Source organism: Odocoileus virginianus, chromosome 14 (genome assembly GCF_023699985.2).
Source record: "Odocoileus virginianus isolate 20LAN1187 ecotype Illinois chromosome 14, Ovbor_1.2, whole genome shotgun sequence".
Taxonomy (NCBI): domain Eukaryota; kingdom Metazoa; phylum Chordata; class Mammalia; order Artiodactyla; family Cervidae; genus Odocoileus; species Odocoileus virginianus.
The window spans coordinates 45,459,829-45,473,519 of record NC_069687.1 but is presented as its reverse complement, the minus strand read 5'-3'; the positions used below and the strand labels follow the sequence as shown (position 1 = coordinate 45,473,519).

Below are 13,691 nucleotides of genomic sequence, written 5' to 3'. Positions count from 1 at the left end.
GTTTAAGTATTGAAGCATTGGCAACAATTGTGGCTTCGCTTCCCTTCTTTTTTTATTCCAGATAGAAAGTTTTTGAGAAAAAGGAAGAAAAATAAGGCAATGATTTTAAAAAATAAAAAAAGAGGATGAGGGAAAATATGAGGCAACTAGTCCTCCTAGATTATTAAAACACATCATAAATCTATGACATTTTAAAACATGTTGGTGCTAGCCTAAGATTGATGGTACAGAATACATAACTCATAAATAGCTTGTATAGCTTAAAGGTCCCAAATTTCATCAGTCTATGAAGTCATGCTTTCCTTTAGTACCCAAGTCATTTATCTTTAGGAAGGAGAGTCTTTAATCAAACTCTCCTCCCTACATACTTCTGGGAATTATCTAGGGAATGTTTGCATGTTCCATAAATGGTTCCTTGGCTTCTGACACCTTACCAACAATGTATTCTTGTACCTATCATTTCCTGTCATTCAGAGACCACCTCATCAGCCCACTGCTTGCCTCTGATGAATTTCTTCTGAATCATGGGCCCTGGTTCTCCAGCTCCTCACTGTGATAACTGAATCCAATCTGCTATGTTTGAAGACTATCCTGAAGCTTAGAGATAAGAAAGGGACTGCAACTTACATAACTTGAAATTGGATACTACACATTGCCTGCCAAGGCTTTATGTGTATTAGTTAGAAGTTATCTATGCTTCTCTTGTTTATGCAAAATAATTTTTGCCCTGTGTCCTTCTGGACCGCTTCTTCCATGCTGATGTTCAGAATGATCTCAGGTTGCCTCAGCCTGCCTCGTTTGAAGCAGGGCTTCAGTTCCTGGCTAGAGATTGAGGTCGGGTCGCAACAGTGAGAGAGCTGAATCCCAGCCACTAGACCAAAGATCAGGAACAAGGCCCTGGCCCTTCAGCGTGCAGAAAAATAATTCCCACAAAGATTGAAAGTAGTGAAATAGGTAAAGTATTTATTAGGAGGAAAAAGAGTACAGTATATGTGGATAGACACACAGACGGACTCAAAGGAAGAATTGCACCCTCGTGGCAGTTTAAGTTACTTATATGGGGCATTTCTTCCAGGTTTCCTTGGCCAATCGTTTTAATTTGCCTGGTTCAGAGTTCATATCTGTTATACCTCAGGAGCCTCCCATGTGCACACACACATCTCTTAGCCAAGATGAAAGAGGCTTATGGTTGGGTGGCATCAGCATCACTCCCGTTTTGACCTCCAAGAAGCCTTTCTATGCATGTGCAGTTGGGAGGCCTCCTGACTTCAAAAAATGAGAAATATGTGGGCTCTTATCTTCTGTTTGGGCGGGGCCCAGCCTCCTCTCTCAGTTGTCCTGCTATTGATAGTTTGTAGTTTCTGTCCACAAAGAATGAATCTCTAAACTTTACTCTGGGGGCCATCTACCTCCTGCCTCAAGAGAAATTAATATAGTCACTCTTCAGTTCAGTTCAGTCACTCAGTCGTGTCCGACTCTTTGCGACCCCATGGACTGCAGCACGCCAGGCTTCCCTGTCCATCACAAACTCCCAGAGCTTGCTCAAACTCATGTCCACTCAGTGATGCCATCCAACCATCTCATCCTCTGTCACCCCCTTTTCCTCCTGCCTTCAATCTTTCCCAGCAACAGGATCTTTTCCAGTGAATCAGTTCTTCGCATCAAGTAGCCTAAGTATTGGAGTTTCAACTTCAGCATCAGTCCTTCCAGTGAATATCCAGGGTTGATTTCCTTTAGAATGGACTGGTTGGATCTCCTTGCAGTCCAAGGGACTTTCAAGAGTCTTCTCCAACACCACAGTTCAAAAGCATCAATTCTTCTGTGCTCAGCTTTCTTCATAGTTCAGCTCTCACATCCATACATGACTACTGGAAAAACCATAACTTTGAATAGACGGACCTTTGTTGGCAAAGTAATGTCTCTGCTTTTTAATATGCTGTCTAGGTTGGTCATAACTTTCCTTCCAAAGAGCAAGCATCTTTTAATTTCATGGCTGCAGTCACCATCTGCAGTGATTTTGGAGCCCCTCAAAGTAGAGTCTTTCACTGTTTATATTGTTTCCCCATCTATTTGCCATGAAGTGATGGGACCATTAGTACAGTCACTCAGCGATTGTCATAAAGGAGTATTTCACAATATCCCAGAGAGAACTGTCATGTGTTGATAAACCTGACTGATGATAAACCTGACGTGTTGTCCAACCCTCCATCTACTGGACTTATTGGCAATATATTCTCTAATCAGGAGGGTATAATATGGCTGGTGCTTCATCTTGTTTCATAATAAATATTGTCTGGAGGCCTCTCAAAGAGAATGGAATGAATCAAATTCCATTAAGTGTCCTCAAATTGCTGTCCATATCATAACATGAGTAGGATGCTTGACTGACACAGGACACAGTCTACCCATGGGGACTCTAGTCATCCTGTGGACATGGATACTCTCCCAGTACTAAGTCCTGAGCCCCTTCACAGATGGACCCAACTGAGTCCTTCTCTGTCCGGCCCCCAGACTGCCTCCATGTCTGAGAGACCTCTTGGCTCTCCAGGGGTGGTCATTTGCCAGGTTTCAAGCCCCAGAATGAAGCCAAGGAGAGGCCTTCCATGCCTTCTTTTCCTGCCCCAGGATTGATCCTCTCCCAGAGGGACTGACAGGAAGAATAGCCCTTCTCTTCATGGGAAACCCCATTCACAGGAATATCATCTATCACCATGCCCCTCTTCAGCCCCCCAGAGTCCCACTGTCCAGACACACCACACAGACATCCCCAACCACCTACTTCCCAGCATCTCTGCCAAAGAAGCAAGATTCAGGTCCCCTTTCTTCTTGAGTCCAGTGGTCCTTTATGCTCTTATCACCTTCTTGTCCCATTTGCCTTAATAGTTCTTTCTACAGCTGGGGAACTGTTTTGCTCCACATCTGCTCTCAGTCCTGGGCTTGGTTTTAGGAAACAGGAAGACACTGACTATTTCTCTTATCTACCCTGCTATATCCCTCCCTTGAAGTTGAGCATAAAGTCAACCATATCCTTATATGGAGGAAAGGGGATGGGTAGAGAAGTATGTACACAGTTCAGGATCTTAAAATTTGATCCCACTGCATTAATAAATGGTGTTGAGAAAAGCTGGCTATGTAACTGGAAAAATAGATTGGCTCCACACCTCACCACGTATATCAGAATACACATTCAGATACACGTGCAGTTTTGTTTAAATCCGAAGAAATCTAGAATAAAATATTGGTTTCTGATTTATTTACATTCAGTAAACTTTACTTTTTTTGGATGTATAGTTCTATGAATTTTAACACATAAATAGATTCACACAATCACCACAAGGCAGATCCGAAAAAATGACATCAATTCCAACACCAACTCAGGTTGTCCTTTTATAGTCAAGGCTTCCCCATCTCCAAGCTCTGGCAGTCATGGATTAGATCTCTCTCTTGGGTTTGGCCTTTTCCAGAATGTCATGTAAATGGAAATATACAATATGTAATCTTTTGAGATTGCTTTATTTCACCTGGTAGAATGCACTTCAGATTCATCTATGTTCCATATACCAGTAGGCTGTTCTTTTTACTGCTGAGTAGTATTCCATTTTGTGGATAAATTATAGTTTGTCCATTCACGCATTGAAGAACATTGGGTTTTTTATACTTTTGGACGATTACCAACAGTACAGCTATAAACTGTGTACAAGTTTTTGTGTAAACATAAGTTTGCATTTCTCTAGCTATAGATAATAGACATGAGATTGCATGGCCATATGGTAAGTATGCTTAACTTTAGAAGGAACTGACAAACTATTTTCTGGTGTGGCTACTTCCATTTTGCATTCTCACTAAAAATATATATAAAAGTTCAAGTGGCCCTGAATCTTCATCCGTACATGTATTGCCAGGTTTGTTTGTTTTTTTTTTAACTTTTTTTTTTCATTGACGTATAGTTGATTTACAATGTTGTGTAAATCTCTGCTATACAGAAAAGTGACTCAGTTATACACATATATAAATCCTTTTTTAAAAAAAGTTTAGCCATTTAAATAAGCATGTAATAGTATTCCCATATAGTTTTAATTTGCATTTCTCTGAATGAAAAATGTTACTGAGCATCTTTTCATGTGCTTGTTAACCAGTTATACACTTTCTTTGATAAAGTATTCACTCTTTTGCGAGTTTTTTAAATCGATTTGTATATATATTTTTTATTGTTCAGTTTTGAAATACTTTACATGCTATCTTTGTTGGATGTGTAATTTGCAAATATTTCCCCCCCACTCTCTGGGTTTTTTTAAGAAAATTATAGTCTTGCCATTTATCAAAAGTTTAAACACTGGTGAGTATGTATCTACCTTCTGGCTAATGAAGGACTTTCTAAAACGTAAAATCGTGAAACAAATCAAAAATGAAGAGGTAAATAAATGTGGTTGTTTCTTAAAATGTTTATGGAAAACCACTAAAAGAATTAAAAGCTAAGTAACAAATTAGAGGAAATGTTTTCATAAACCTAGAAAAAACCCAATACCTTAAATATTTTAAAAGCTTATATGAATTAGTAAGAAAAGCTAACAACCTAATAGAAAAATGGACATAGGGCATTAAGGGTCATTTCAATGAAGAAACTAAAATGTCAGATAAACATGTATTTCAAAGGTTCTTCCTCATGTTATTTAAAGAAACGCAAATTAAAGCAACACTGAAGTACTAATTTTGCCTACCAAGTTGGCACAGATCTTTGAAAGATGTTGATAACACTTCATATTAGGAAGGAGTAGGGACACAGCTGGTAGGAGGAAAAATTGAGTCAGTTTTCTTGGAAGGCAATCTGGCTCTGTGTATAAAGAGCCTTCAAATTGTTCCTCCCCTTTGACCCACTACTTCCTTTTTGAGGAAATTCGCAGAAAGACCAAAGAAGGGGAAAGGCCACAGAGTATCAGAATTAGAGAGGCCTCTATACACATCCACCATCACCCTGAAGCCCCATGCAGTGCATCCCATTTCCACACTGTTAAGTAGCAGCAAGTCTGTCCTGCCAGGACCCAACTTTGAGCAGGAGCTGTTGTCAGCTAGGTAACCTGTATCATTCATGTACTCAGACACTGTGCTATCCCCCCGTGGCCCCCCAGGACGCCTCTGCACTGGGCTGCAGCTGCAGGGAAAGCAGACTGTGTGCAGTCACTGCTGGAGCTGGGCATGGACGGCAACCTGCGCGACATCAATGAGAGCACGCCCCTGGCCTACGCCCTGTACTGCGGCCACACGGACTGTGTCAAGCTCCTCTCCCAAGAGGGCAGGTGAGCACACTGCGAGGCACTCATTTTTTATTTCGTCTCAAAGATTTATAAAATTGGATGCAATTGTCTAAACTGCCAAGACCAGCACAAAACGATCTATAACTTAATAATTGTGTTTGACATTGCCAACTACGAATTGGCACTTGCCATCTACCTCTACAAGGATTAAACCATGTGCTGCTGCAGCTGCTGACTTTCAACAGCCCCACCACAGAAAGGAGCTCAAGGTGGAGAGCAGAAATGAAGCTCTCTGTGCCCTGGAATCACTGACAGAACAGGCCTCTAGATAGTTAGATGTTTTCAGGAACCAATTTTATGAGTCCCTGTTCCTGCATCTCCTCATATTGAGAAAAGCACAAAAATCTTTCACGGTGACAACTGTTCCTTATGAGTAGCAACAGGCTCCTACAAAAAGTATGTGCTCGATTGCATGTACTTCCCCTTCACCAAAACGTTCCCAGCCACCTCTGCTCACCACTCTTGAGTGATCAGAAATGCTGTCTCTTGGGCTGTAGTCCTCATTTTCCCCCAAATAAATAGTGACTCACAGCTCTCATGTTGTGCATTTTTTTCTATCGACACCATTATCTAACAATGATATGTCCTTGAATCTGTGGAGCAAAATGGTAGTAGTAAGCCTGAGTGTATCAGCCTAACATTTACTGAACTCTAATCTCTTCTTTCCTTTTTCTCCCTTTCCACATCCATTTAGGCAATACACTAATTGCTCTTTTGCCTAAATCAGCATTTCTCCAACTCTTTGTTCTCAGGATCCTTTTATACTCAAAAATTATGGAGGACCCAAAAGAGCTTTTGTTGATGTGAGTTACACCTATCAATATTTATGGCATGAAAAGTGTCTAAAACTGAGACACTTTTGATAAAACATTTAGTTAGTAACTTAAAGTGATAATAACCCATTACAAGTTAAGATTAATACCATATTTTTAGTTAAAAATAAATTATTCTTCAAAACCATCCAGAAAAAGTATGATGAAAAGAGCAGCTTTATTCTACTTTGCTCTTCAAGTCTCCTTGATAGCTTTATAGAAGCTTAATAGAATACAGCAGGATTCCCACATCTGCTTCTGCATTCAACCCACTGCAATGTGACTGTTTTGACTGAAGTGTATGAAAATAATCTGGCCTCACATAAACACATATGTAAAAAAGGGAGGAGTATTTCAGTAGACTTTTGAGATAACTATGGATACTTTTCCTCTGATACTACACCAAAACTTAACAAATAGCATTAGGTTGGTACAAAAGTAATTGCAGTTTTACACTGTTGAACTTTGCCATTGATATTGGTGTACATTCTTAAATAAATGTGGTTATGTTATACAACTTTCTAATGTGCATTTCTCACTTTATATCTTTTTCCTAATGACTTATTGCTTGCTGTTTCTTTTATATTTATTTTGACTATAGAAATGTTGTTAGATAAAAAGCAAATTTGAATGATTTTTTTATTTGAGTTAAAAATGGGCTGCAAAGAAACAGAAACAACTTGCAACATCAACAACCCATTTGGGCCAGGAACAGCTAATGAACGTACAGTGCAGTGGTGGTTCAAGAAGTTTTGCAAAGGACGTGAGAGCCATGAAGATAAGGAACGCAGTGGCCGACCATCAGAAGTTGACAATGAACAACGGAGAGCCATCATCAAAACTGATCCTCTTAGAGCTACACGAGAAGTTTCCAAAGAATTCAGTATTGACCATTCTACGGCTATTTGGCATTTGAAGCAAATTGGAAAGGTGGAAAAGCTCAATAAGTGGATGCCTCATGAGCTGGCCAGAAATTAAAAAAAAAAAAAAATTGTCATCTTGAAGTGTCATCTTCTCTTATTCAATGCAACAACAAGAAACCATTTCTTGATCAGATTATTACATGCAAAAAAAAGTGAAATTTAGACGACAGCTAGTGATGACCAGCTCAGTGGTTGGACCAAGAAGCTCCAAAGCACTTCCCAAAGCCAAACATGCACTAAAAAAAGGTCGTGGTCACTGTTTGGTGGTCTGCCGCTCTAGTGATCCACAGCAGCTTTCTGGATCCCAATGAACCCATTGCATCTGAGAAGTATGCTCAGGAAATCAATGAAATTCACTGAAAACTGCCATACCTGCAGCCAACACTGATCAACAGAAAGAGCCCAATTTTTCTCTATGACAATGCCCGACCACATGTCACACAACCACCACTTCAAAAGTTGAACGAATTGGGCTACAAAGTTTAGCCTCATCTGCCGTATTCAGCTGACCTCTTGCCAACCGACTATCACTTCAAGCATCTCGACAACTTTTTATAGCGGAAATGCTTCCACAGTCAGCAGGAGGCAGAAGATGCTTTCCAACGGTTCATCGAATCCTGAAGCATGGATTTTTACACTACAGGAATAAACAAACTTATTTCTCATTGGCAAAAATGTGTTGATTGTAATAGTTCTTATTTTGATTAATAAAGATCGGTTTGAGCCTAGTTATAATGACTTAAAATTTATGGTCCGAAACCACAATTATTTTTGTACCAATCTAATAGTTTCCCAAAGATTAGTTGCAGTGTGGACTTTGTCACCTTATCAGTGAACTTTTTGAATTCTGTTACATTAAAATCCATTCATCTCTCTAGCACCTTAAATGTGTCTTATACCTATGCATGATTTTATATCTTGCATTGGTCATTTGAAGAACATTGGTTTGCTTAGTTATGAAGATCTTCCATTAAATAATACATTTCATTTTACAACATTAGAAAAAAAAAATCATATTTATTAATGTCACTACTGATCTCATCAGAACAGGTTTTATGTATCAGGAAGCTATCAAGCTCAAAGTATGCATACAAATTTTCCAAAATTTCTAATTTTTGCATGAAAGTTAGATTTTTGTCATTGGCGACAATTACTGTCAATTGTTTACCTTGAAATGACAGACTCACTCTGTTCATTTTTGAAAAATTAAATGCCCAACTCCAAATAACCATAACTTGCCTAGAAGCCATTGAAATGATGTTTCATGGGGGAAAAAAGTATCTAGTTCCACTCAAACAATTCCACAAATGTTTTACCTTAAAACATCCATCATATATTAGTGTAGGGTTGTTGTTCTTTAGTCACTCGGTCATGTCCAACTCTTTGTGAACCCATGGACTGCAGCACTCCAGGTTCCCCTGTAGTCCACCATTTCCCAGAGTTTGCTCAGACTTATGTCCATTGAGTTGGTGATACCAGTATATAACAGAATTGCTTATGAGTACTTTCTATTTTGTCCAAAAAAAAAAAAAAATGCATCTCAAGGATCAATATTTAGTAAAATGAATAACTTTTACTGGGCATTATTAAATTAAATGGCAATTTTGTTTTAATGAAAGTCTATTGTTACTACTACCTTGATTTGTGCCAAAGAGCCCATTGTTTTACCCATTTTTCTCTCTTGCATGCTTGGTGTAAAAAGCAGTCCAGTGAAAAAGACAACATCTTGATATTATTATGATGTAGTTTTAACTTCATGAAGCCTGTCAGAGACCTCACCTCCAGGGTTCAATGAACCACACTTTGAGACCCACTGGCCAAAATCACAACCTTAATAGGAAGAGGAGGTTGATTGCAGAAGATGCTGAAGTAGCATTAGCATTTAGTTAATTTAGTTAGCACAGGGGCATAATTCTATATGGGAAAACTTGCAGGAATGTTAGAGATCTCCTGGGGTTCTCTCTCTGGTAGTGTCAGGAGTGCAGAATCTGTGTTTCATATTTCACAAAGTCTTTTGGAAGGTGAAAGGAGGAAGATAAAAATTCGTCACAGGAATAAAGATTCAATTATATACTGCGTGACCTACAGGAAAAAGAAAAAATTTCATCAGATGTGGCCAAAATGAGGAGTGATACTTTTCAAACCACAGGTTACAATATCTCACTGCAAAAAGTAATGTTGCAATATTGCTTTTAGGGCATGCACACAGGTCCGGTTTCATCATTAACCCATACCGCAGAAAGCACTAAATCAATTGTGGCCTCAAAAGAGAATAACACAGAAATTTCCAAGCAACAAAAACAGCATAGTGCCTCAGGGAAACTCCACACAAGAAGAGCCAGCCAGCCAACTGCAGATCTTTTTCCCTGCAGAATTTGCCTGCCCATTGGACACTGCTCACTTTTCTTCTGCTGCCACGCCCAAATTCTGGCATGCACACTTCCTGTTCCGCAGCCCAAGCCCAGACAAAAGCTTCTCTCCTTGGCTTTCTTTAGTATGCTTTATTTTAAGTGTTTTTCAATGGGAAATTTAGTAAAAACTCAACAGGAAATAAATAACACACAAACAGCGTAAAATGGGCAGGCTTCCTGCGGTGGATAATGTCAGAGCTCTGCCCTTATCTCCGGGGAGCCTTTTCAGAGAACGCCTGAAAAAAATCAGACTCCCCTCCCCCAGCTCTGCATCCTCCACCCAGCTGCTAGCTAAAGCCTGAACACAACATTTGGCCTTTATTTCTTTGACTTAAAGCTGGCACTCCTACTGACTGGCCTTAAGAAGTAAGAACAGTAACCCCTGAAGGTATTTGGTATTTTCCGCTTACTTGATCCCCTGGCAAAAACAAAATTTGAAAGGATAGTTCCTGAGGGAACAAGCAAAATCTAACCAAGAAATATTCTAATTCTGGGCAGTGGACTGACCATGGCAGGGAAGGTGGTGGCAAAGGGTGCTGTGAGTAGCTCTCGCACATCACCTTTAACTTGAGAGGGCGCTGAATGGCTTTGAATGATCTCCTTCTGGAGGTGGAAGAGAGGGAGGTATTTTTTGTTTGATGACTGCTGTTGCGCCACTTCCTGTTCTCACAGAGCATCCTTGTTTTATATTCCTGTAGAACAGAGCCTCCTAGACCCCTTCCTGCCCAGAACAGTAGACCCCAGAAGAAGGAGGGACGGTTCAGCATGCTCAATCAAATCTTCTGCAAGAACAAAAAGGAAGAGCAGAGGGCCTATCAGAAGGACCCCAGCAGGGACTGGCACAGAGGGGAGCACACCTCGGAAGTCGATGACATCATCACCACCTTCGACAGCAACGTGGATACCAACTGCCAAGAGCAGCCTGGTGAGCAGGTGGCTATGGTTGACTTTAAGAAGAGGACCTCAGAAAACTCAAAATATCACTTGCCAGAAAAGAAGCCTCTGGCCCGTAAAGGGCTTCCACCAATCAGAACACAGAGCCTCCCACCCATCACCCTGGGCCATAACTTCCTGACAGCCTCCCAGGGGGCCACTTCCCATGCTGGCCTGAGCTCTGGTACTCATCATGTGGCCCAGCGATCTCAGAAAAGCCGAAGTGAGCAAGATTTGTTGAATAACAGAACTGGCTGCCAGGCATTGCTAGATAACCCTTGGAAAGGTGATTCTCACCCGGTGTTCTATAAAGCCTGGACTAGGTCTTCATCTGACAAGCTGCTAGACAGGTTGCTCACCAGCAGATCTGGCCACCAGGAAGTATCAGGGCCCCCACATCTTCCTCATCTACATAATCCTTCATCAGGTAATGTCCTTCCTCATTCCTGACAGATTCTGTACAAGAAACATGTCATCCCATCCTGAGTGAGGAGGGAGAGTAGGTAGCCTGGAGGACTTCCCTTTAGTCCACTGGATTCAGGATGTCCAGGCTAGGCAAACAGTCTGCTTTTCCAACCTGAAGACAACCATCAGGTAGAAGCATGTGCCTTCTCATCTTATCCCATCCCACCAAATATGTGTGGTGACTGGCAGATTGGAGCAGGAATATTATTATTTCCACCAGCAAGGATTCTTAAGCAGGGATACTTGCCAATATCACCTACAAGGGGTTGATTTGTTTGTGTGACTGTTTGCTTTTAAATCAGGTGTTCAATGCCCACTCTGGGCCCACTGAACCAAAATTTTGGTGAGGCAGAAGGGAAAAGAGTAATGCCTTCCACGTGTATGTGTAGAAAGGGAACACATCACACACTTATGGTTCAAGACTCCAAACATGTCAAAGGACTAACCTGGCAGCTCTCCCTCCTGTGTCTGCCCGCAGCTATGCAGTGCCCCTCATCCGAAGCAAACTATGTTATTAATTTTTTGCTTATCCTTCCAGAAGTATTTTATATGTATTTAAGTATTTGTATATATGCATATATATACATTTTAAATAAGCACATCACACTAAAGAATCTATATTTTTGTACACATACAAGCAATATATATGTGTCTACTTTTCACCCATTTCTAAACAAACATATCACACTAAAACTTTTATTTATATATTTTTAAATCACCCACAGGTGATTCTAAGGTACAGTGGAGACTAAGATCTATTGTTCTAAAGCATAAGCTTCAGGACAGCTTCCAAAATCAGGTCATTACTATAATATCTTATTTTGTCATCAAGTGAATTAATTACTAACATTTAAAAATCATGAAATTTTCACATAAAAATTTAAATTTCTAGGTTCGCCAGAGAAATTGAAAAATCTAGCAACACTAAACACAAATTCCATTTGGCAATAATTGGCTAGATCTGAGTAACCAGTATCCCTATGGACACCACTTGGACATCACTGTCCCCAGTTCAGCCCAGTCCACACCGCTCTCTAGTCTCTTTCCATGGAGTGTCTGTTGTTCTTTATCAATAAGTTTCTGTTGTTTTTCTTATAGTGGGGTTAAGAGGGAAAATGATATGTTTCTTGAATCCATGCTTCTTTCAAAAGTAGAAAAGTGAAAGACCAAGAGGGTTTATGTATGTTTTAAGAAGTAGATGAGATCAATATATCTTTGGAGGTAAGAACTATTCCTTCCCATTTAATATGCAGTATGGGTCTGGCTCTCCTCACTCATTTACACGTGCCTGGTGTCTGAAACCTGTGAGGCAGCATACGACTTCTCTCATACATATTTATTTGTATTCAAACATATTTACTTGAATAAATACGTGACAGCTATTTCCTGAGAAGAACTTCCCTCAAGGTCTTACTTCCTCCTCAGAGCACTGGAGTGTGGGTAGTTTTCCTTGTGTTCTGTGGAGGGGTAAGGAAGCAAAGATATTGGTTTCCTGTCTTTTAACACTTTGATGGCCTCCAGGGCCTTGGCTCAGCCTGCCTTCTGGAGTTAGTCCTGTCCTGGCTAATATCTTCTTTTTAGGAAAAAAAAAAATTTTTTTTAGATTTTTGAAAGTCTTGTTCTTTTTCTGTTCCCAGGACAGCCTGGGGCTGTTTTTTCTTTATCAGTTAGAATTGGTTCATCTGTTGTAACAGAAACCCAAAATAACTGTGGTTTAAGCAACATAGAAGTTTATTCCTCTCATATGAAAGAAGTTGAACGTTATGGTTCCCATTGCTTGGTGAACCATGATCACCAGAGACGCATGCTCCTTCCATCTGTATTCTCTACAACTTAACCTAGGGCTTTCATCCTTTGGAGAAAGAGCAGGAGAAAGGAGAGAGGCAGGGAGAAAGGAAGGGTAGGGGGGGAATGGACGTCCCCAATCTGAATTATCTCCCATTAATAAGTTATCTCCTATTGCTTCTCGGCCTTTTGGCTAAGAGCAAGTGTAATAAGTTATTGCCCATAAGTCCTAGAGTCTACTTCCATCTCATTGGCCAGAACTTTAGTCACATGACTGCCTATCTGCAAGGGAGACTGGGAATTGTTGTCTTTTAGCTGATCACATGACTATACCTCTAAAACTGGATTTTTGTTTCTAAGAGAAAAAAGGGAGTAGGTATTGAATAGGAATTCATAGATTCTGTTCCATGTGCCATCTAAAACTTTCCATGTTACTTAAAAGAAAATTCAATAAAGTTTATTTGAGGATTGATTTCACTTTTCCAGTGAAGTGACTTGAAAAGTCCCTAGGGGCAGGAAAGCAGAAAAGGACTAGCAGAATTCTCCAAGGGAACATTAAATGATTAGCTGTGCCTGGATCAAAGCTTTTATTTTCTTCAACCAATGTTTTTGAGTGCTGATAATAACTAGGAGCCATTCTAGGTAACTGAGTCATGACAAGATAAATATCCCAAGAATCTTCAGTCTATAAATGAACTTTCAGGAACATGGATTTTCTAAGTTGATTATACAACTCACTTTAAATTGATTTTCTTCTCATGTTTACATATGAAAATCATAAGGGTTTTAAATGGAAAGGACCCTAGTCTTCACTCATTCTTTAAATGATTATTGAGTGTCTATTATTATAATTTGTCAAGAGGCAGCATATCCAGTGGTTAAGAGAAAAATTCTTTTTTTTTCCTCTTTTTTTGGCTACCACATGGCTTATAGGATCTTAGTTCCCCAGATAAGAACTGAACCTGGGTCCACAGCAATCAAAGACCTGAGTCCTAACCACTGGACCTCCAGGGAATTCCCCAAGAGAGGTCTTTTAAAGTCACACTTTTG

General features: G+C 40.0%; 1 protein-coding gene across 5 annotated transcripts in view; it reads left to right on the top strand.

Moving 5' to 3' along the window:
* ANKRD55 (ankyrin repeat domain 55) overlaps nt 1–13,691 on the top strand; it is a 106,458-nt gene that overhangs the window by 78,582 nt on the left and 14,185 nt on the right. For 4 of the 5 annotated variants that reach the window (XM_070476697.1, XM_070476698.1, XM_070476699.1 and 1 more), the window contains exons 9-10: nt 5,127–5,294; nt 10,157–10,818. In XM_070476697.1, coding sequence (XP_070332798.1) covers nt 5,127–5,294; nt 10,157–10,818 — 830 coding nt within the window. The remainder of the gene's footprint in view (nt 1–5,126; nt 5,295–10,156; nt 10,819–13,691) is intronic. The other variant, XM_070476701.1, reaches the window with a different exon arrangement.